The sequence below is a fragment of the Pan troglodytes genome, chromosome 20 (genome assembly GCF_028858775.2).
Source record: "Pan troglodytes isolate AG18354 chromosome 20, NHGRI_mPanTro3-v2.0_pri, whole genome shotgun sequence".
In the NCBI taxonomy this organism is placed as follows: domain Eukaryota; kingdom Metazoa; phylum Chordata; class Mammalia; order Primates; family Hominidae; genus Pan; species Pan troglodytes.
Window position 1 is genome coordinate 41,417,683 of NC_072418.2, and position 22,982 is coordinate 41,440,664.

Genomic DNA, 22,982 nt, shown 5'->3' on the forward strand with positions numbered 1-22,982 from the left:
TTAAAAACTTGAGAATTGGCCGGGCACAGTGGCTCATGCCTGTAATCCCAGCAGTTTGGGAGGCTGAGGCGGGCGGATCACCTGAGGTCAGGAGTTCCAGACCAGCCTGGCCAACATGGTGAAACCCCCTCTCTACTAAAAATACAAAAAATTAGCCGGGCGTGGTGACGGGCGCCTGTAATCCCAGCTACTCGGGAGGCTGAGGCAGGAGAATCGCTTGAACCTGGGAGGCAGAGGTTGCAGTGAGCCAAGATCACGCCATTGCACTCCAGCCTGGGTGACAGAGCGAGACTCCTTTCAAAACAAAAAAGCAACAAAAAAAACTTGAGAATCACTTAATTCTACCATAATAGGAAGTTAGATGAAGGGAATTCTCTGAAGCCCAGTTGAGCTTCTGTAGGTTTCTAATACAATGAGCCTTTATATGTTTCTAGTGCAGAAGCTGCTGCTCTGTGACCCACTTCTCCTGCCTAAACCTGCCCCTTCTCATGGCAAGGGAGGCCCCAGCCCCTCCGCTCCTGGCAGCTCAACTCCATCTGGGCCTCTGGACTCTTTCCAGGGCGACTGGTGGGCCTCACCACAGCAGACACTCTTCAGGCTGCTGCCGCCGTGGCCCTTGAAGCTCAGCTGTGCCATGTGTTCAATTCTTGGGGCATTTTACGGCCTGACAAAGGCCCTCTTTTTGTTGGAAAGGCCGCCCAACAGTGGGTCAGTGGCCTAGGCATTCAGTGGCCACTTCACATCTCTGTCTCCCTGGGGCTGCTGGCACCATTGAGAGGTGGAATGGGCTTTATAAAAAATATCAACTCATTGCTGGTCCAAGTGTAGTAGTGTAACAAGTAATTGATCACAACCAGTTACAGAGTTCTTTGTTCCTTCTGCTGCTTTACTTGACCAGCCTGAAAAAAAATCAGCTCACCGAAAATCAGCTCAGAGCTTCTCACTCTCTCTTCCCCTGGTCCACAAGCTTGAGGAAGGCAGACAGTGTGGCTGTCCCTAGAAAGTGTTCCCCTGGGCCATCTCCTGGGTAAAGATCAGGACAAAGGGCTCGGCGGTTATACAGACTCATAAACATTAGGGGCCGGTGCAGTGGCTCATGCCTCTAATCCCAGCACTTCGGGAGGCTGAGGCAGGTTTATCACTTGAATCCAGAAGTTCGAGGCTAGCCTGGGCAACGTGGCAAAACCCCATCTCTACAAAAAAACAAAAATTAGGCAGGCGTGGTGATGCATGGCTGTGCTCCCAGCTACCCAGGAGTCTGAGGTGGGAGGATCGCTAGAGCCCAGGAGATCGAGGCTGCAGTGAGACACGATTGCACCACTGCACTCCAGCCAGGGCAACAGAGCACGACCCTGTCTCAAAAAAAATACAAATTGGGCACAGTGGCTCACACCTGTAATCCCAGCACTTTGGGAGGCTGAGGTGGGCCAATCACTTGAGGTCAGGAGTTAGAGACCAGCTTGGCCAACATGGTTGAAACCCCATCTCTACTAAAAATACAAAAATGAGCCAGGCATGGTGGCACACACCTATAGTCCCAGCTACTCGGGAGGCTGAGGTAGAACTGCTGGAACCCAGGATGCAGAGGTTGCAGTGGGCCGAGATCGCGCCATTACACTCCAGCCTGGGTGACAGAGCGAGACTCTGTCTCAAAAAAATAAATAAAAAACAGGCCGGGCGCAGTGGCTCGCACCTGTAGTCCCGGCACTTTGGGAGGCCGAGGCGGGTGGATCACAAGGTCAGGAGATCGAGACCATCCTGGCTAACACGGTGAAATCCTGTCTCTACTAAAAATACAAAAAATTAGCCGGGTGTGATGGTGGGCGCCTGTGGTCCCAGCTACTCCGGAGGCAGAGGCAGGAGAATGGCGTGAACCCAGGAGGCAGAGCTTGCAGTGAGCCGAGATCGCACCACTGCATTCCAGCCTGGGTGACAGAGCGAGACTCCGTCTCAAAATAAATAAATAACAAATAAATAAAAATTAGGAATTCTACCCTTATCATTCCTGGGTATGTGTGCCTCTTTTCTTCCCACAACATCAAGCCCAGGCCTGCCTGATGGGTGCAGCCTCCAGGGGGCAGGCCCACCGGAACAGGACCTATGGGGCTTGGCCTTAGTTCAGGTTCTGCCCTTGGGACTCTCCTGGACTCGCTTGTCCTAGGTCCCAAAGACAGTGGCCACTTGGTCGAGTGTCCTTTTTGCCAAGTCTCCCTACTTGGCACATCAGACAACGTGAGGGAAATCATAAGTCTCTAAATTTGTAAAAATGCCCATGTTCCATTCACATCTGACTCTTCCAAAAACAAGTCTGGGTGTGAGTAGATGTTGAAAGAAGAAGTGAAGCGGTACTTCCTGGGGTGGGATACAGACTGATTTCATGTCCTTGGAGGGAGACCAACAACCTGGCACCTGAGGAGGGAACACCTTAGACCCCAGGAGGTGGGGGGAGAGGGGTGGGGAGGGTGCAATCAGTCCTCCCTCTGGCCTCCAGACCCAGCACCGCTGCTTGGCCAGACTGTCACCTGATCCTCCCAAGTCCAGCAGCATCTGCAGCTGCTATTCTGACCCACTATAAAAACACACCTGTAAGCTGGGCGCAGTGGCTCATGCTTGTAATCCCAGCATTTTGGGAAGCCCAGCACTTTGGGAAGCCAAGGCGGGCAGATCACTTGAAGTCAGGAGTTCCAGACCAGCCTGGCCAACATAGTGAAACCCCATCTCTACTAAAAATACAAAAATTAGCTGGGCGTGGTGGCGCATGCCTGTTGTCCCAGCTACTCGGGAGGCGGAGGCATGACAATCGCTTGAACCTGGGAGGCGGAGGTTGCAGCAAGCGGAGATGGTACCACTGGCACCCCAGCCTGGGTGACAGAGTGGGACTCTGTCTCAAAAAAAAAAAAAGAAAAGAAAAACCCCACACTTGTAGACATGGCCAGTCTAGAGCCATTCTGCACCTGAAGCCATCAATGGCAGCTCCTGAATGTGGGGCCCCCTCCCCCAACACACAAGATGTTTCTAAACGTAGGGACAGGCCCAGCCTTTTTCCAGTCTGGCTGGTACAAAATCATAGGCTTCTGATGCCCAAGGAGCTCTGAGCTCTACCCCATGTAGTCATTGAGCCTGCAGCTCAGTAGCATTGCCCATGGGGCTTAACCAAACCAATGCTGTGGTGTTTCCAAGTGACGTTTCCCAATTCCTGCCTGGGCACAGTACTCACGCCTGTAATCGCAGCACTTTGGGAAGCTGAGATGGAAAAATCGTTTGAGCCTGGGAGGTCAAGGCTGCAGTGAACCATGCTCACAATGCTACCACTGCACTCCAGCCTGGGCAACAGAGCAAGACAAGACCCCATCTCTAAAAACAAAAACAGAAAAATTCCTGAGCTGGGCACCCTGGACCCCTCAGGTTGTGTGTTTGCATGTGGGAAGGTGGCCCACAGAATGTCTCACCTCTGGGGAGGAGGTTGTTTTTTGGGTTTGTAATGACAGGCAATGACACCAAAGATCAGATCAGACCTGACTCCCTTGTGTGAATCCTAGTGAAGTGCTCCCAAACCTTTCTGGCACCAAGGACTGGTTTTGTGGAAGACAGTTTTTCCGCAGACCAGGGTGGTGGGGGGTAGGGGGTGGTTTCATGATGAAACTTCTACCTCAGATCATCAGGCATTAGATTCTCATAAGGAAGCTGGGTGCATTGGCTCACACCTGTAATCCCAGCACTTTGGGAGGCTGAGGTGGGTGGATCACTTGAGGTCAGGAGTTGGAGACCAGCCCGGCCAACATGGCGAAACCCCGTCTCTACCAAAAATACAAAAATTAGTTGGGTGTGGTGATGCACGCCTGTAATCCCAGCTACTCGGGAGGCTGAGGCATGAGAATCACTTGAACCCAGGAGGCGGAGGTTGCAGTAAGCAGAGATCATACCACTGTACTCCAGCCTGGGCAACAGAGTGAGACTGTGTCTCAAAAAAAAAAAAAAAAAGATTCTCATAAGGAGCATACAACCTAGATCCTTTGCATGCACAGTTCACTATACGGTTTGCACTCCTATGAGAATCTGATGCCGCTGCTGATCTGACAGGAGGCGGAGCTCAGGCAGTGATGGTCACTCGCCTCCTGTGCATCTGGGTTCCTAACAGGCTGGGGACCGGTACTGGTCTGTGGCCTGGGGGTTGGAGACCCCTGTCCTAGTGAATAGGAGACTGTGTCCGGGATGTCTGAAATAAGACCTGCTGGTCCCCTCGCCCCTGGAACCTGGCGGCATGGTTGAGGTTAATGCTGCAGATTGGAGTCCAGTTGATCATAGATGCTTAATGAGATGCTGTATGAAACAACACATTTGGCCCCAGCCTCTGTTGGTCAGATTCATCAGAGTGGAAGCAGAATGACACATTCATTCGATTTATCAGCAGCTAAGGTGGTAGAGGGGAGTCTCTCATTCCTACAGGTCTTGCTGAATGTACCAGGAATGCATGACCCTGATAGCTCTCTCCCTTGGTTTAATTTTTTCTTTCTTTCTTTCTTTCTTTCGAGACAGAGTTTCACTGTGTCGCCTAGGCTGGACTACAGTGGTGCAATCTGAGCTCACTGCAACCTCTGCCTCCCAGGTTCAAGTGATTCTCTTGCCTCAGCCTCCTAAGTAGCTGGGATTATAAGGGACACACCACCAGGCTCGGCTAATTTTTGTATTTTTAGTAGAGATGGGGTTTCGCCATGTTGGCCAAACTGGTCTCAAACTCCTGACCTCAAGTGATTGACCTGCCTCGGCCTCCCAAAGTGCTGGGATTACAGGCGTGAGCCACCATGCCTGGCCTCCCTTGGTCATTTCTTACGGTTGTGTTTGCAGCAAGCACATTGAGGGGTGAGGGCAGGCTGGGTATAGCCAGGCAGGTCCCCAAGCTTAGCATGCCTCTTTCGTAACAACCCACTCCCTGTGCAGGTGTCCATCTGGGTCCCCGGCTCTGCCTCCACAGCCCAGGGGAATCCCACACATGGTGGCGTCTGTGCTGCTTCGTGCGAGCAGGAAAGCCTTTGTCTCTGACCCTGGAGTCTCGAGACTTCTCCCAGCGTTTTTGAAACAGTAAGAGGCTCACATACTAGCCTGTTAAGTGGAATCATATCAAATCCCAGACCCAGCAGTCAGCTGGGTGGAGGCCAAGCCTGGGCCTTTCCAGTTGGGTTGTCAGCCCCTTGGCACTTCCCACGGACGGTCCGTCGAGATTTCCTGACGATCAGGATCCCAGAACATCAAGGACCAGAGCAAGACTGACTGTGGTCAGAGGTTCCAGTCCAGAGCTTTCGTCTTCTGGGAAAGGAAACTGGGTCCCTGCATACTGTGTGCTTAAGGTCATCTGTCTCCCAAGATGTGGTTGATTTCAAAGAAAACATTCAGGAACAGGGATTATGGTGTTTACAGAACCAAGGCACTATATTCCTGTAAGCTTCAGGAAAGAAACAAAACCAGCCTTGCTGCAGCCGCTTTTCCAGTCCACCCATCAGCCCTTGGGCATGCAGGAGTGTGAGACCTGCCGGGAGGGCTAGACAGTGCCCTTCTTGGTCCCACACCGTCTTGCCTTCCCAACGCAGTTAAATTGACATCCAGAAATCTTCCTAAATTGCAGAGATTAAGTAAAAGCTTTCAGGGTTAGAGTGTCCCTCGGAAGGATGGCTGCTGGTGAAATGTTAGAGAAGGGGTAAGCTGACCTAGCAGTGGATGACATCAATACTGCTGCCAGCTGGGAGCACAGGTCCCTTTTTCCTACAGGGGAGAAGGCACTGTTTATACCCTCAAGGCATTTTAGGCAGAGATCATCAGGGAATAAACAGGAAAGGGCAGGCTGGGTGCAGTGGCTCATGCCTGTAACCCCAGCATTTTGGGAGGCCAAGGAGGATCAATTGAGCCCAAGAATTCAAGACCAGCCTAGGCAACATAGTGAGACCCCATCTCAAAAAATATATATATATTTTTTGAGATGGGGTCTCACCCTGTTGCCCAGACTGGAGTGCAGTGGCGCAATCTTGGCTCACTACAACCTCCACCTCCCAGGCTCAAGCGATTCTCCTGCCTCAACCTCCCAAGTAACTGGATTACAGACGCCTACCACTACAGCCTGGCTAATGTTTGTATTTTTAGTAGAGACGGGGTTTCATCATGTTGGTCAGGCTGGTCTCAAACTCCTGACCTCAGGTGATCCACCCGCCTCAGCCTCCCAAAGTGCTGGGATTACAGGTGTGAGCCACTGCGCCCAGCCCCCCAAAAATTTTTTGTATGAGCCAAGCATAGTGGTGCATGGCTGTAGTCCCAGCTACTCAGGAGGCTGAGGTAGGAGGATCCCTTGAGCCCAGGAGGTTGAGGCTACAGTGAGCTATGATCATACCACTGCACTCCAGCCTGGGTGACAGAGCAAGACCCTGCCTCAAAAAAAAAAAAAAAAAAAAAAAGTTACTGGGTGCGGTGGCTCATGCCTGTAATCCCAGGACTTTGGGAGGCCAGGGTGGGCAGATCACAAGGTCAGGACATCGAGACCATCCTGGCTAACACAGTGAAACCCCATCTCTACTAAAAATACAAAAAATTAGCTGGGTGTGGTGGCGTGTGCCTGTAATCTCAGGTACTCAGGAGGCTGAGGCAGGAGAATCGCTTGAACCAGGGAGTTGGAGGTTGCATTGCAGTGAGCTGAGATCAGGCCACTGCACTCCAGCCCGGTGACAGAGCAAGACTCCGTCTCAAAAAAAAAAAAAAAAAAATAGAAGAAGAAAACAAAAACTAACATTGATTGAGCATCAGTTTAACTTGTGCCAGGCAGGTTCTGTGCAAAACCATTTCTTAGATAAGTTTTCCTTTTTACAGACGAGGAAGCAGTAGTCCAGAGTGGCTAGCTGATTTGTCCACAAAGCAGTAAGCGGTAGAGCGACTGACCTCCAGGACCCAAACTTGCAGCCCCTCTGTGCCGGTGGTGACTCGCCCTTAGCACAGTACCTGGCAGCAGGCGATGCCACCTGTTCACTAAGGCATGGCGAGCAGCACCTCTGAGTCACACCATTCTGGGTGGTGCACAAAGCAGATGAGTTCTCACCCTCATGGAATGCGCACTCTGCCTCGAGAGACGGGCACTTTCTCTCATATCCTGCATCCAGTTGCAGGCAAAGCCACAATCATTGCTCACCTCCCAGTCACACTCAGGGTAAAGAGCAAAGGTCTTTGATTTACAAGTCCACACCCGCCACCCGCCTCTCCTCCCCTCTCCCTCATCTGCCTCTCTCCTTCTGCTCTCTGCCACTCTGACCTCAGCGCAGCTCCTCAGACACAGGCACATTCCTGCCTCAGGGGCCTTTGCATTTGCTCTTCCCTCTTCCTCTATACGCTTGCATCGCTTGCCTGCTTGTCTTCAGGTCTTTTTTTTTTTTTTTTTTGAGTCTCGCCCTGTTGCCCAGGCTGGAGTGCAATGTCACGATCTTGGCTCACTGCAACCTCCGCCTCCCGGGTTCAAATGATTGTCCTGCCTCAGCTTCCCGAGTAGCTGGGATTACAGGCGCCCACCACCATGCCCAGCTAATTTTTGTATTTTTGGTAGAGAGGGGGTTTCACCATGTTGGCCAGGCTGGTCTCGAACTCTTGACCGCCTGCCTCGGCCTCCCAAAGTGCTGAGATTACAGGCATGAGCCACTGCACCAGGCCTGTCTTCAGGTCTTTTTTATTTTTTTATTTTATTATTTATTTATTTATTTATTTATTTATTTTGAGACAGAGTCTCGCTCTGTCGCCCAGGCTGGAGTGCCGTGGCGCGATCTCGGCTCACTGCAAGCTCCCCCTCCCGGGTTCACACCATTCTCCTGTCTCAGCCTCCCGAGTAGCTGGGACTACAGGCGCCTGCCACCATGCCCGGCTAATTTTTTTGTATTTTTAGTAGAGATGGGGTTTCACTAAGTTGGCCAGGATGGTCTCAATTTCCTGACCTCGTGATCCGCCCGCCTCGGCCTCCCAAAGTGCTGGGATTACAGGCATGAGCCACTGCACCCGGCCCACATACTACATTTTCTATCCACTCACCAGTTGATGAAGACTTAATTTGTTTCCAGTTTTCTTTTTTCTTTTTTTTGAGATGGGATCTCCCTGTATTGCCCAGGTTGGTCTTGAACTCCTGGGCTCAAGTGATCCTCCCACCTAAGCCTCCGAAAGTGCTGGGATTTGTTTCCAGTTTTTTTCCTACTATGCTATACTTTTGACTTTGTTTCCCTGACTAGGATGTCAATTCCATGAGGCTGGATTTTTGCTGATTTTTTTTTTTTAACCTCTGTACCCCTAGCTTTTTTTTTTTTTTTTTTTTTTTTTTGAGATGGATTCTTGCTCTGTCGCCCAGGCTAGAGTGCAGCAGTGTGATCTTGGCTCACTGCAACCTCCACCCCCCGGGTTCAAGCAATTCTCCTGCCTCAGCCTCCCAAGTAGCTGGGATTACAGGCGTACGCCACCATGCGCGACTAATTTTTGTATTTTTTTTAGTAGAGACGGGGTTTGACCATGTTGGCTAGGCTGGTCTCAAACTCCTAACCTCAGGTGATCCACCTGCCTCAGCCTCCCAAAGTGCTGGGATTACAGGTGTGAGCCACTGTGCTCAACCTGTGTGTTTTGAGACAGGGTCTTGCTCCATCACCCAGGCTGGAATGCAGTGGCTCAATCACAGCTTACTGCAGCCTGGACTTCCCAGGCTCAAGTGATCCTCCTGCCTCAGCCTCTCAAGTAGCTGGAACTACAGGTGAGTGCCACCATGCCTGGCTAAGTTTTAATTTTATGTAGAGATGGTCTCAGTATGTTGCCCAGGCTGATTTCAAACTCTTGGGCTCAAGTGATCCTCCTGCCTTGCTTCCCTCCCAAAGTGCTAGGATTACAGGCATGAACCACTGCACCTGGCCCATGCTATGTTTGCCCCTCGTCTTCTTACCTACTCCCTCAGTTTTCTCATCTGTGAAGCAGGGGTTGGAACAGTAGGGGTTGAATGTTTGTGTCTTCCCCAAACTCCTGTGCTGAAGCCGAGTGATGGTATTTGGAGGTAGGACCTCTGGGAGGTCATCAGGTGATGCGGGTGGAGCCCTTATTAATGGGATTTGTGCCCTTATAGAAAGGGACACAACATGAGATGATCTTGCTCTGGGCCATGCGGGGAGGAAGGGAGAAGGTGGCTGTCAACGAGCCAGGAAGCGGCACTCCTGACACTGGATCTACCAACACCCCTATCTCAGACTTCCAGCCTCCAGGACCTTGAGAACTGTGTTTCCTGTTGAAGCCACCCTCTCTATATTTGTTACAGCAGCCCACACTGATTAAGACACTTATCTTTTTTTTTTTTTTTTTGAGATGGAGCCTCGCTCCATCACCCAGGCTGGAGTGCAATGGCACAATCTCGGCTCACTGCAACCTCTGCCTCCCGGGTTCAAGTGATTATCCTGGCTCAGCCTCCCAAGTAGCTGGGATTGCAGGCACCTGCCACCATGCCTGGCTAAATTTTGTATTTTTAGTAGAGACAGGGTTTCACCATGTTGGCCAGGCTGGTCTCCAACTCCTGACCTCAGGTGATCCACCTGCCTCGGCCTCCCAAAGTGCTGGGCGTGAGCCACCATGCCCGGCCTGACACTTATCTTTTATATCTATATATTTTTTTCTTTGTTGAGACGGAGTCTCACTGTGTCGCCCAGGCTGGAGTGCAGTGGTGTGATCTTGGCTCACTGAAACCTCTGCCTCCCAGGTTCAAGTGATTCTCGTGCCTCAGGCTCCGGAGCAGCTGGGATTACAGGCGTGAGCCACCATGACTGGCCTAAAACACCTACCTTTTATTTTTTAAAAAACCAACACATTATCAGTACTTCATGCCAGACACCATTCTAGGAAATTAACTCCTCTGACTCTCACATCAATCCCATGGGTAGCTGTTATTTACAGATGAGGAAACTGAGGCACAGAGGTAAAACAACTTTGCTGAGGTCACCTTGCTGCTAAGTGACACAGCTGGCATCTAGTGCAGCAGGCTGGCTCCAAGTCTATGCCCCTCACCCCTCAGACGCTGCTCACCAAGCTGGAGGGGCTGTGGGAGCGAGTTAGAACACGGGACGCCCCTGGCAGCAGCGCCCTGCGTGTTAAAGCGCCGCGGAGGAAGCTGTATTGTCGCGGTACGCAGGAAGGCAGGGGCAGCACCTCCCTCTTCAAGAACGAGCATCTGAGCTTTTGGGGGAAACCTGTAGCTCCCCGAATGCCATCCACAGAGCCCCCCTCAGTCGGCCTCCCCTGAGGCACCAAGGCTGGCGGAGGCAGTCACCTGTCCATCTCCCCCACTTCTCACAGAGGAAATCCTGGGTGGTGCCGGGCAATGAGTCAGGGCTGAGGACCAGGACAGAGGTTGGGTGGGGCGTCTCAGCATTCCTCCAACGGGCAGGTCTCAGCGCTCCTCCCCCTGCTCCGCTCCTCTGCAGGGCCCAGGCGCCCTTGGCCTTAGGACACAACTTCTCTCACCGCCATGGAGTTCGACCTGGGAGCAGGTGAGCTCCTGGGGAGTGTGGACTGGAGGTGCACGGGGCCGGACTCAAGCCCAGAAGCTGCCTGCACCAACCACCCAACTTCTCTCCACAGCCCTGGAGCCCACCTCCCAGAAGCCCGGTGTGGGGGCGGGCCATAGGGGAGATCCCAAGCTCAGTCCCCACAAAGTTCAGGGCCGGTCGGAGGCAGGGGCAGGTCCGGGTCCAAAGGTAAGTCGCCTCATCACCGGCTGCGGAGGGGCGGGAAGGCTGGGGTTGCCCCTGACCCCAGGGTCCTGCCTTGGGCCTCCAACTTCGGGGGCTGGGTAAGGGGCGCCGCCTCACTGCCGCACCTCCATCCAGCAAGGACACCAGAGCTCTTCCGACTCCAGCAGCAGCTCCAGCGATTCGGACACGGATGTGAAGGTAAGGGGCTCTCGCCAGCGTCCCCAAGCACGTGCCCTGCACCCCAGAGAGGCGTCCCCGCGCTGGGGCTGGCGGGGAGGGTGCGGGGAGTGGTCCCCGTCTCGCTTCCAGCCCGGAACCATCTCTTCTCTCTCATCCCTGCCCTCGGCCCCACAGTCCCACGCTGCTGGCTCCAAGCAGCACGAGAGCATCCCGGGCAAGGCCAAGAAGCCCAAAGTGAAGAAGAAGGAGAAGGGCAAGAAGGAGAAGGGCAAGAAGAAGGAGGCTCCCCACTGAAGGGCCCTGGACAGGGCTCATTAAACCTTCCTCTCTGCCTTCTGCGACTGGTCAGCGTGGTGCCTACTCTGGCCCGTCTCCAGCTCCCTGCCCCCTGCCCAGCGCTGGGCCCGCCCATTCGTGCGCGAGGCCAAGGAGAGGCTGTCCACGCCATGCCCATCAGGGTTTATTGTTTCTGTAACAGCGGCCACGCCCTGGGGCGGTGGCCTGTGCAGCTGGAGATCTCTCAGCACCTTGGGTTGGGGGCGGGGCTGGGCGGGACATGGGATGGAGGCGGTGCCTGTGGCCAGACAGGGTGGACCCTGGGGCCTGCAGGCAGGAGATGAGTCCGGCGGCCACAGTGGCCCCCAGCAGCAGCAGCAGCAGCAGCGGGAGCTTCAGCGGGCGCGCTCACCGCACCAGGTGGAAGGTGAGCCAGTACATGAGCATAGGCTGCGCCGCCGCCACCGCCATGGTCAGGTACATGCGCAGCTGGTTCCGGGCCCCACGCACCGGTACCCCCTCAGCTGCTGCGTCTGCCAAGATCTTCAGCCGCAGGGTCCGGATCTGGGTGGGAAAGGGAGAGAGGAACCAAGGGATTTACCCTTGAGCCCTCTGGGCCAGAGTGAGAGCCCGGACATACTTCCAGCTTCTGCCTAGAAGCCCCAGGCAGCTGGGGACAAGTCCCTGGCCCTCTGCAGCCTCAGGTTTCTGCTCCCGGGGCCTCAGTTTCCCCAAACCTCCTAACATGGTGAGGATTTGCTTCTCCCCGGGCCCTGTGGGCAAAATATGAGAAGGTTCCACACTCAAATGCCAGGCAAGGTCTGGGAGCAGGTGAAGGGGGACTTCCCGGTGGACACCCGGCCTGAGGGGGTGGGAGACGGGGCCCAGGCTGCTGCCCACCCTTATGCTGGCCACATGGCAATTTCTGAAGACACACCAGAAATGCTATCTTTATTTTTATTAAAGGACAGGGTCTCTGGCCTGGTGCGTTGGCTCACGCCTGTAATCCCAGCACTTTGGGAGGCCAAGGCGGGCGGATCACGAGGTCAGGAGATTGAGACCATCCTGGCCAACACGATGAAACCCCGTCTCTACTAAAAATACAAAAATTAGCTGGGCGTGGTGGTGAGTGCCTCTAATGCCCGCTACTCGGGAGGCTGAGGCAGGAGACTTGCTCCTGAACCCAAGAGGCGGAGGTTGCAGTGAGCCAAGATCCCGCCACTGCACTCCAGCCTCCTGACAGAGCGAGACTCTGTCTCACAAAAAAAAAAAAAAAAGTCAGGGTCTCACCCTGTCCGCCAGGCTTGACTGCAGTGGCGTGATCTCAGCTCACTGCAGCCTCAACCCCCCAGACTCAAGTGATCCTCCCACCTCAGCCTCCTGAGTAGCTGGGACTACAGGTGCACACTGCTATGCCTGGCTAATTTTTATATTTTTTTAGAGATGGGGTCTTGCTATGTTGTCCAGGCTGGTATCAAGCTCCTAGCCTCCAGTGATCCTCCTGCCTCAGCCTGCCAAAGTGCTGGGATCACAGATGTGAGTCACGTGCTTGGCCTAAACTTTTAAATGATGAGACTTAAGTCAAAGTTTATCCGAGGCTCTGCCCTGGCCCACCAGCCACCACAGTCTGCCCTCTGCTTCTCACATGCTCACAGTGAATCCTCCCAGCACCTTGAGGTGCAAGTATCATCATCCTATTTTACAAAAGGGGAAACTGAGTTTATTTTTTATTTTTTTTTTTTTTTGAGACGGAGTCTCGCTCTGTCACCCACGCTGGAGCGCAGGTGTGCGATCTCGGCTCACTGCAACCTCCACCCCCTGGGTTCAAGCGATTCTCCTGCCTCAGCCTCCTGAGTAGCTGGGACTACAGGCACACACCACCACACCCAGCTAATTTTTTGTATTTTTAGTAGAGATGGGGTTTCACCGTGTTAGCCAGGATTGTCTCGATCGCCTGACCTCGTGATCCGACCGCCTCGGCCTCCCAAAGTGCTGGGATTACAAGCATGAGCCACCGCGCCCGGCAAAAGGGGACACTGAATTTAAAGAAAGGAAGTGATTTGCCCAGGATCCAACTAAGCTTGGGGTCCACCCAGCCTGCAGACCCCAGTGCTCTTCACCAGCACCCCTGACTCCAGCGGGAAGGGCTCTAGAGAATCTCCTTCCAGGGAAATTCTGGCAGGAAGGCCCCCATGTAAGGAGAGTGGAATGAGAGTGAGAGCCCAGCCTGGAGCCTGTGTGCTGGGGATCCCCAGCCTCTAGCAGCCTGGCTGGCGTCTCCTCTTCCAGGGCTCAGGATACCCCCTCTTCCAGGAAGCCCTCCTGACCCCCCAGGCCGGGCAGCCACTCCAGGGCTCCTCAGTTCAGCAATGTGTCTCTGGTCTGAACCCCACACCTGACATCCTCTGCTTGGATGCCTGGATGCCTCCGGGGCACCTGTGCCTCAGCCTCACCAGCCCCGAGCCCAGCTCACCATGAACACAAAGATGGCCACGCAGCACCAGCCCAGCACCAGGTAGTAGCCAATCTTCCCGAAGAGCAGGCCCATGAGGACCCCGCCAATCATCCTGGGGGAGGGAGAGGAGGCTGTGTGAGGGCAAGGCCCAAGGGCTGGGGCTGGCGTGAAGGGCGGGGGTACTCACCCGACATATTTGTAGCCCAAGAAGGCCACCAGGTCGATGGTGGTGAGGTCGGTGTTGACAGTGACCAGATAGAGGCTGAGCAGGATGGCCAGCACCTCCAGGGTCAGCCAGGCCAGGGCTGAGCTCGCTTGCAGCCCCAGGAGGTCTGGGGAGAACCTGCAGGCACAAAGCCCCGCCACTTGGTTGGCTGGTTCAGACCCCCCACCCCCAGCACCCATCTGGGGACAGCTCTGTGTTGGGTAGGGCTGGACACCTGGCAGTGACCAAGATGGATGTGCACGCTATCCTATTCCCACGGAAATCCAATCCAGAGAGGATGGCAGACCCATCCCTAGACAGTGACATCCAGAGCAGGCAGGGCTGGAGTCACAGGGGGCTGTGCTGACAGTCAGGAGACAGGTGTCAGAGAGGGCTTCCCAGGAGAGGGGACACCGAGCTGAAGCCTGCAGGAAGGAGCTGGTCAGGGACAAAGCCCTTGGCCTCTGCCACATCCCCAGGGCCTCACCAGTTAGTTAATGACAGATGTGTTCAGTGCCATAAAGGAAAAGAACAGGGCGATGTGAGCAAGAGGAGGGGCCTGACCTAGCCTGGGGGGCAGGAAGGCGTCCCGGAGGAGGTGATACTGGAATGGAGCCAGCGGGGATGTGCAGGTACTCGGCAGTAGTGGAGGGGAACACGCTCCTAGGCAGAGGGGAGTTGATGTGACAAGGCCCCAGGAGACAGTGCCAGCCCTCCCAAGGAAAGGAATAGACCGGAGCGTGCAGCGGGAGGGGCAGTGCCAGGCTGAGGAGCTGGGGCTTGATTGGGAGACATGGATAGCAGGGCGGGGCAGGGTGGGCCAGGCCCGCACCTCAGACAGGACCATCCTGGCTGCTGCTGGAGTAGGGGTGCAGTGGGGAGCTGGTGATGACAGAGGGAGGATGAGGATGGGTCTGGTAGTAGAGGCCAAGAGGAAGGGTGGATGGAGAAGGGTCACCCAGCACAGGGGGTGGTGACGCAATGCATGTGGGTAGGAAGGACAGGGAAGAGGCGAGGGTGATGCTGACAGTGACCCTGAGGGCTGTATCTTGGGCCAACTGGGAGCAAAGTGGGGCTGTCCTGAAAGGGGAACTGAGACCTTGGAACTGAGACCTTCCTGACCAACCATGGGCCTCCCAAACCCCACCTTATTCAGCCTGCCCCAGGCCTCCCTTACCTATCCTGGGTCCCCAGCGCAAGACCAGCCACCAAAACGTAGGTGATGAAAGCCATTGCTGTGGGAGACAGACACACATACACTGGTCACCAGAGGAAGAACTGCCCTGGGCCTCCAGGCACCCACACACCCGCTCCACATAGGCCCGGAAGAGAGAGGAGGGTGCAGGGTAGGGGGAGGGTGAAACCTGGAATGTAGAGGTCCGGGGCATTGACGTCAAAGCGGGGGGCCACCGGGGTGTCCTGTTGGTACTGCACCTCCCAGTCCTGCGGGGATGGGGAGACGGGCAGGACCCTCAGAGCCAGGCCCCTCCCACCCTGCTACAGGCCCTCCTCCCTCGAGGCGAATCTCCCGGCTCCACCATGCACCTGCCCCCACCCCTGAGCCCCCACAGGCCCACTGCAGACCCACATTCCCCTGGGGGTGCTGACCTGGTGTAGGTAGGGGAAGAACAGCAGGCCCAGCTTTCTGCCCACATACATGGTGTCCACAGCAAAGTAATACTTGAGCTTGGTGATGGGGATGAAGCGGTCGATCTGGGGAGGCAGAGCTCAAGTCTGAAGCCCTGTGGCCCCGTGCATCCCCCCACTCCCACCAGCCCCGCCCACTCACGTTCTTATCCACCAGCTCCTTGCCCTGCGCGGCCAGGCTGCTCCCATAGGCCATGGCCATGTTGGACACCGGGTCAGCCAGGAAGGCTGCTTGGGGCGTGGGAGAGGCTGCAGGATAGCCTAGGCCACCAGGTGCCCGCTGGGCCCCATAGCCCCGGCTCTGGGCTGAACTTGTGTCATCAAAAAGCTGGTGGGGGTCGGCCATGCCCGGCTGGGACACAGGGATCCTCCGCTTCGAGGCTGCAAGGGAAGAGAGTGAGAAGGAGCTGGGGACCCAGGATAGGTAAGGGAGACCTGGCGAGCCTCATTCATCCCACAGCTCTGCCTCCTGCTGCAGAGGAGGGTGGTGTCACCATTAGAGACACTGGCTTTGATGTCAGATGGACTGGCAGGTGCAGGCTCTGCCATTCATCCACCAACCCACCCATCTAGCCAACTATCCATCCACTGATACATTCATCTGTGCATCCATTCATCTACCCACCCATCCATCCACCCATCCATCTACCCACCCTCCCACTCACCCACCCATCCATCCATCTATCCATCTAACCATCCATCCATCCATCCATTCATCCACCCACCCATCCATCCATCCATCCATCCATCCATCCACCCACCCATCTAGCCAACTATCCATCCACTGATGCATTCATCTGTCCATCCATTCATCCATCCACCCATCCACCCTCCCACCCATCAATCCATCCATTCATCCATCCACCCACCCATCTATCCATCTACCCACCCACCCATCAATCCATCCATTCATCCATCCACCCATCCATCCATCTATCCATCTACCCACCCACCCATCCATCCATCCATTCATCCATCCACCCATCCATCCATCTATCCATCCACCTATCCAACCATCCATCCATCCACCACCCATCTAGCCAACTATCCATCTAATGATGCATCCACCCACCCACCCACCCATCCATCCATCCACCTATCCATTCATCCATCCACCCACCCACCCATCCATCCACCCATCCATCCACCCATCCACTCACCTATCTAGCCAACTATCCATCCACTGATGCATTTATCTTTCCATCTATCCATCCATCCATCCACTCACCAAGCTATCTATCCATCCACCAACTCATTCATCTATCCACCCATCTATCACCCACCCATCCATCCACCCATCCACTCACCTATCTAGCCAACTATCCATCCACTGATGCATTTATCTTTCCATCTATCCATCCATCCATCCACTCACCAAGCTATCTATCCATCCACCAACTCATTCATCTATCCACCCATCTATCATCCATCCATCCATCCACCCATCCATCCATCCATCCATCCATCATCATCCATCCATCTAACCATCCATTCACCCACCCACCCATCCACTTATCATCCATCCATCCAGATATCAATGATGATGATTATCTCAAAAGCTACTATGTGCGAGAGGGAGGGGGGGCTATTGGGCACAAAATCCTGTACCAAGCCTTTTACACAAGGCCGCTGTCCATATCTCCTATGCTCCCCCTCAATGACTTGGCTCCAGCCACCTGCGCCTCCCAATGCTCACTGAATGCACCAGGAAGGTGCCTGCCTCAAGGCCGCTGCACCAGCTGTGCCTCTGCTTGGAACGCTCTTCCCCCAACATCCTCAGAGCTCCCTCCTCTCCTCCTCAAGGGCTTTGTTCAGTGAGGCCTTCCCCAGCCATCCTGTCTACAACTGTACCTCCCTTGGTGGCACTCCCCACCCCCTGCCCTGCTTCACTGATATCCATAGAACTTGGCACCAGCTGACATGCTGGCTGTCTTATTTTGTTCACTGTCTCCCCCACTCGACTGTGAGTCCCCCAAGGTGGGGATCTTGATCTCGTTCACAGCTGAGTCCCCAGCCCCTTGCACAGGGTTAGAGTAGGCGCTTGATAAAAACCTGATCAATGAATAAAGGCAGCCTGGGCAACATGGCGAAACCCCATCTCTACAAAATATAGAAAGATTAGCTAGGTGTGGTGGTTCACGCCTATGGTCCCAGCTACTCGGGAGGCCAAGGTGGGAGGATTGCTTCAGCCTGGGAGACAAAGGTTGCAGTGAGCCGAGACTGTACCACTGCACTCCAGCCTGGGCAACACAGTGAGACCCTGTCTCAAAAAAAAAAAAAAGAAAAAAAAAACCAGAATAAATGACCACTCCCAATTTACAGGTGTGGAAACCAAGGCCCAGACAGCTAAAATGACTTGTGCAAAGGGCCAAACTGAGTGAGTGGCAGAGCAGGAGTCCAGCCCTGCTGTGCCTGATAAATATTACAGTAATCCTGTGGATGAACTCATTTCATCTTCACAACCACCCTGTTTCTGCCAGCTGCCAATGCTATCATCATCCCCATTTTACATATGAGAAAAGCAAGCCCTAAAGAGGCTCAGGCCCTTGCCCAAAGTCATAGTATGAGAGCCAGGTTTCAAAAGTTTTTAAAAGGTCCCTGTGGCCTCATGTGGGGAACAGATGAGGGGTGGGCAGGGAAGGGAGAGAGGAGGCTGCTGGGGTGATCCAGGTAGGAGACCATGGCAGACAGGACTGGGGGTGTAAAAGACGAATGGGTTATTTCTGGATCAGTTTCAGAGCTAGGAGGGACAGGACTTGCTGAGGGGTGCTCAGAGGAGGTGTGTTAAGAAGTGGGAAGAGGCCGGGCGCAGTGGCTCACGCCTGTAATCCCAGCACTTTGGGAGGCCAAGGCAGGTGGATCACCAGGTCAGAAATTCAAGACCAGCCTGGCCAACATGGTGAAACCCCGTCTCTACTAAAAATACAAAAATGAGCTGGGCATGGTGGTGCGTGCCTGTAATCCCAGCTACTCCGGAGGCTGAGGCAGGAGAATTGCTTGAACCGGGACTGGGGAGGTGGAGGTTGCAGTGAGCCAAGATCGCGCCACTGCACTCCAGCCTGGGCTACAGGGCGAGACTCCGTCTCAACAAAACAAAACAAAACAAAACAAAACAAAAAACGTGGTAAGAGGCTGGGCATGGTGGCTCACGTCTATAATCCCAGCACTTTGCGAGGCTGAGACAGGCAGATCACCTGAACTCAGTTCGAGACCAGCCTGGCCAACATAGTGAAACCCCATCTCTACAAAATATAAAATAGCAGGGCATGGTGGCGTGCACCTGTAGTCCCAGCTATTCAAGACGCTGAGGTGAGAGGACTGCTTGAACCTGGGATGTCAAGGCTGCAGTGCCAAGATCGTGCCACTGCACTCCAGCCTGGGCGACACAGCAAGGCCCTCTTAAAAAAAAAAAGAAGTGGGAAGAGCCAATACGGTCTCTATAGATCCTGGTTTGAGTAATGGGGCAAATGGGAGTGCTCTGTACTGAGATGGAGAAAATGGGGAGGGCGGGATTTGAACCCAGCACTCTGCCTCCAGGGCCTCTGTTCCTAATCAATAACCAATGCTACCCTGCAAATATCTGCTGAGATCCCACTATGTGCCAGCCACTATTGCAGGCACAGGGAATGAGTGATCAGATGACAGTGGGAATGGGGAGAGGAATCGAATTATCCACGTCATGACTTTCTCTGCACCTGGATGTTCTCGTCTACACAACGGAGTTAACTGTCCCACCTTGCAAAGCTGTTGTGACACTCATAACTCCTTGGCCCCACAGAAAGCAGTCCATCTATGTCACTCCTGATCAGCTACTAGCCTCGAACTCTTCCTCTCAATTATTCGAAGCCTGAAGACGGACCCAGGTCTCCTCAATTCCAAGGCAAGCAGCACTGGCCCCAGCCTCTCTGCAAGCCCCACTTCCCTTTTCTTTCCCCTACTTCTTCTTTTTTTTTAGACAGATTCTTGCTCTTGTCGCCCAGGCTGGAGTGCAATGGTGCGATCTCGGCTCACCGCAACCTCCACCTCCCAGGTTCAAGCAATTCTCCTGCCTCAGCCTCCTGTGTAGCTGGGATTATAGGCGCACGCCACCAAGCCCAGGTAATTTTTGTATTTTTAGTAGAGATGGGGTTTCACCATTTTGGGCAGGCTGGTCTCGAACTCCTGAGCTCAAGTGATCTGCCTGCCTCGGCCTCCCAAAGTGCTGGGATTACAGGCGTGAGCCACCAGTGCCTGACCCAGAGTGATCTTTTTTTTTTTTTTTTTGAGACGGAGTCTCACTGTCACCCAGGCTGGAGTGCAGTGGCGTGATCTCAGCTCACTGCAAGCCCCGCCTCCCGGGTTCACGCCATTCTCCTGCCTCAGCCTCCCAAGTAGCTGGGACTACAGACACCCGCCACCACGCCCGGCTAATTTTTTTGTATTTTTAGTAGAGACGGGGTTTCACCGTGTTAGCCAGGATGGTCTTGATCTACTGACCTCATGATCCGCCCGCCTCGGCCTCCCAAAGTGCTGGGATTACAGGCGTGAGCCACCTAACCCGGCCCAGAGTGATCTTTTTAAATGCAAATAAGACCACGTCATCCTCTGCCTAAGATCACTATTCACTGTGCTCTGAAAAAAATCCAAAGGCCTGCTAGGCCCTGCATGACCCACTCCTGCCAACCACCATGGTTTGCAACCTCTCCTGGGGATCCCATGCACCAGCCAGCCACATGGCCTTTCAGGCCCCGACTCTGCCAAGCTCCTTGCCCCCACTGGCTTTTGAATATGCAGAGCTTTCATCCTGGAACAACCTCCCTCCATCAGCACCTCCCAATATCGCACAGAGGCCCCTGCCTTTGCAGAGACCTTCCTCACTCCTCACTGTAACGCACTAACCTCATCTGGTTCCTTCTCATAACATGTGGTGCTTTCTTTTTCTCTTCTGAGCACTCACAATAATTTCTGAATATGTATTCATATGTCTACTTGTTTACTTGGTACAGGCCTCCAATGCCTTTCCTTCTCTCTCTTTTTTTTTCTTTTCTTGAGGCGTTGTTTCGCTCGTTGCCTAGGCTGGAGTGCAATGGCGCAATCTTGGCTCACTGCAACCTCCGCATCCTGGGTTCAAGCGATTCTCCTGCCTCAGCCGCCCGAGTAGCTGGAATTACAGGTGTGCGCCACCACACCCGGCTAATTTTTTTTTTTTTTTTTTTTGAGATGGAGTCTCACTCTGTCGCCCAGGCTGGAGTGCAGTGGTGAAATCTCGGCCCACTGCACCCTCCACCTCCCAGGTTCAAGCAATTCTTCTGCTTCAGCCTCCTGAGTAGCTGGGACTACAGGCGCACACCACCACGCCCAGCTAAATTTTCTATTTTTAGTAGAGATGGGGTCTCACCATATTGGCCAGGCTGGTCTCGAACTCCTGACCTCATGATCCTCCCACTTCGGCCTCCCAAAATCCTGGGATTATAGGCAGGTGGATCACCCTCTCTTTTTTTTTTTTTTTTTTTTGAGGCGAAGTCTTGCTCTGTCGCCCAGGCTGGTGCAATCTCGCCTCAGTGCAACCTCTGCCTCCTGGGTTCAAGTGATTCTCAAGCCTCAGACTCCCAAGTAGCCGGGATTACAGGTGCTCGCCACCACGCCCGGCTAATTTTGTGTACTTTTATTAGAGATAGGATTTTGCTGTTACCCAAGCTGGTCTCCAACTCCTGGCCCCAAGTGATTCGCCCACCTCGACCTCCCAAAGTGCTGAGATTATAGGTGTAGGCCAGCACGCCCAGCCTGCCCTCTCACTACAAATCTCCTTCTCCTGGGTAACTTTTCATGATCAGAATTATCCTCTTCCATGCCGGGTGCGGTGGCTCACGCCTGTAATCCCAGCACTTTGGGAGGCCTAGGCGGGCGGATCACCTGAGGTCGGGAGTTCGAGACCAGCTTGACCAACATGGAGAAACCCCGTCTATACCACCCCGGGTGTGGTGGCCTGCGCCTGTAATCCCAGCTACTTGGGAGGCTGAGGCAGGAGAATCGCTTGAACCCGGGAGGCGGAGGTTGCGGTGACCTGAGATCGCGCCATTGCACTCCAGCCTTGGCAACAAGAACAAAACTAGGTCTCAAAAAAAAAAAAAGAAAAGAAAAAGAAGTATCCTCTTCCAGGAAGCTTCACTGACACCCCTAGGCTGGGTCATGTGCCTCCTCAGGGCTCCCACAACATCTCCATCCCAGCATAGGGCCTGACACATGGGAGTTGAGACAAGTTAGGTTGAATGAATAAATGAAACACACAGCACACTCACGGAGATGAAGAGACAGGAAAAGGGGGCCAACAGCACAATACAGGTTCGCTTCTTAAATGAGCGGTAGGCATGGCCCTCTGCGCTCACGGGGGGCCACGAAGCTGTCCTAAGGGTGTGGGCGACAGCAGGCGGGTACTGGGGAGCCACGGAAGGGTGGGGAGCAGGGAAGGGCGGATCGCTAACTGCAAATGAATGAAAGTTGCATTTCTCTGCATATCGCACGCTATCCAGTCCCAAGTTGTTTTCTTCTAAAGGAATTTCCTAAAGAATCGCCCCCCAAGGGGCCTCCTACCCGAACCTGGCATCCCAGCGCTGTGCACACCTCGGGGTTCCAGATCCTTGATCTCGTGACCTCTGACCTGCAGTGACCTCGCCAACCGACGCGGCCGCCCCGCCACGCCCCCGCCCGCCCGATCTCCTCCGCCGGCCACGTACGCCACTTACGCAGCCGGGGCGTCCCCGCAGCCGCCGCCGCCAAGCCTGCCGGGTGCATCCTTCGCCGCCGCCACCTAAGCCGCGGTTCGGAGCGTGCCCGCCCGGCTCCCGTACCCACGCCCCGCCGGCGAAGAGACAGCCAATGGACGTCAGGATTGAGGGAAGGCCTCGCCCCCACCCTCCCAGCCCCCCCCACTCCACGGAGGCCTGGACGACTGGGCGGTGCCTTACGTAAGAGGCGGAGACTGGGCTACTGGGCTCATGCTGTAAAGCGAGTCAAGGCCTGAGTGGCAGGAGGGCGAGGCCGGGACCAATCCCAGGAGGAGGCGGTGTCTGCCACGACAGAAAATGAGTGTCTGCCCCTTGCCGGGGCTCACGCCCCTAACTCCAGCACTTTGGGAGGCCGAGGCGGGAGGATTGCTTCAGCCCAGGGGTTCGAGACTAGCCTGAGCAACATAGTGACCCTCGCCCCGCCCCATCTCTACAATTTTTTTTTTTTTTTAATTTAGCCAGGCTCAGTGGCTTAACGCCTGTAATCTCAGCACTTTGGAAGGCTGAGGATCGCTTGAGCCCAGGAGTTCGAGACCAGCCTGGGCAACAGCGAGATCTCCATCGCTACAAAACATTTTTTAAAATGTAAATATCGAGCGAAAAGGTCGATGGGAAATGCAGGTCTCTACAGACAGCCGTTCAGTTTGGGTCATTGAGAGCACTGGAGAGCCAGAAAAGGCTGTGGAGCAAGGAAAAGAGAAACATTTGTGTTCCTGAGGGGCTAA

General features: G+C 54.4%; 2 protein-coding genes across 18 annotated transcripts; one reads left to right on the forward strand and one right to left on the reverse strand.

Annotated features, from left to right (window-relative positions):
- The first annotated feature begins 10,402 nt into the window (after positions 1-10,402).
- On the forward strand, positions 10,403-11,246 carry C19H19orf33 (chromosome 19 C19orf33 homolog). Of its 2 annotated transcripts, XM_009435512.5 has the most exons (4): positions 10,403-10,526; positions 10,618-10,733; positions 10,866-10,928; positions 11,085-11,246. In XM_009435512.5, the coding sequence occupies exons 1-4, from the start codon at positions 10,505-10,507 to the stop codon at positions 11,202-11,204; spliced, it is 321 nt and encodes a 106-aa protein (XP_009433787.1). In that variant the 5' UTR covers positions 10,403-10,504; the 3' UTR covers positions 11,205-11,246. The 2 variants fall into 2 exon arrangements, with proteins under 2 accessions (XP_009433787.1, XP_016791336.1); XM_016935847.3 differs by lacking the exon at positions 11,085-11,246 and having other exon boundaries at positions 10,795-10,926.
- Positions 11,247-11,353: 107 nt separating this feature from the next.
- YIF1B (Yip1 interacting factor homolog B, membrane trafficking protein) lies at positions 11,354-22,438 on the reverse strand. 16 transcript variants are annotated; one of them, XM_016935845.4, is made up of 9 exons: positions 22,207-22,339; positions 15,636-15,874; positions 15,455-15,559; positions 15,211-15,289; positions 15,024-15,081; positions 13,829-13,984; positions 13,660-13,753; positions 13,146-13,222; positions 11,354-11,750 (listed from the first exon to the last, which is right to left on the reverse strand). In XM_016935845.4, exons 1-9 carry the CDS (start codon positions 22,262-22,264, stop codon positions 11,732-11,734), a joined length of 885 nt encoding a protein of 294 aa, XP_016791334.1. In that variant the 5' UTR covers positions 22,265-22,339; the 3' UTR covers positions 11,354-11,731. The 16 variants fall into 16 exon arrangements, with proteins under 16 accessions (XP_016791334.1, XP_054529382.1, XP_016791335.1 ...); XM_054673407.2 differs by having other exon boundaries at positions 13,114-13,222; XM_016935846.4 differs by having other exon boundaries at positions 22,216-22,338.
- Positions 22,439-22,982: the final 544 nt, after the last annotated feature.

Excerpts from the sequence above, each read along its gene's own strand:
- C19H19orf33 (XM_009435512.5), top strand. The coding sequence starts at position 10,505 with ATGGAGTTCGACCTGGGAGCAG. Across the intron at positions 10,527-10,617 it reads GGAGTTCGACCTGGGAGCAG|CCCTGGAGCCCACCTCCCAG; the intron begins GTGAGCTCCTGG and ends TTCTCTCCACAG. Across the intron at positions 10,734-10,865 it reads GGGCAGGTCCGGGTCCAAAG|CAAGGACACCAGAGCTCTTC; the intron begins GTAAGTCGCCTC and ends ACCTCCATCCAG.
- YIF1B (XM_009435513.5), bottom strand. The coding sequence starts at position 22,264 with ATGCACCCGGCAGGCTTGGCGGCGGCGGCTGCGGGGACGCCCCGGCTG. Across the intron at positions 15,290-15,454 it reads TCTTCCCCTACCTACACCAG|GACTGGGAGGTGCAGTACCA; the intron begins GTCAGCACCCCC and ends CCATCCCCGCAG. Across the intron at positions 11,751-13,659 it reads TGGCCATCTTTGTGTTCATG|ATCCGGACCCTGCGGCTGAA; the intron begins GTGAGCTGGGCT and ends TTTCCCACCCAG.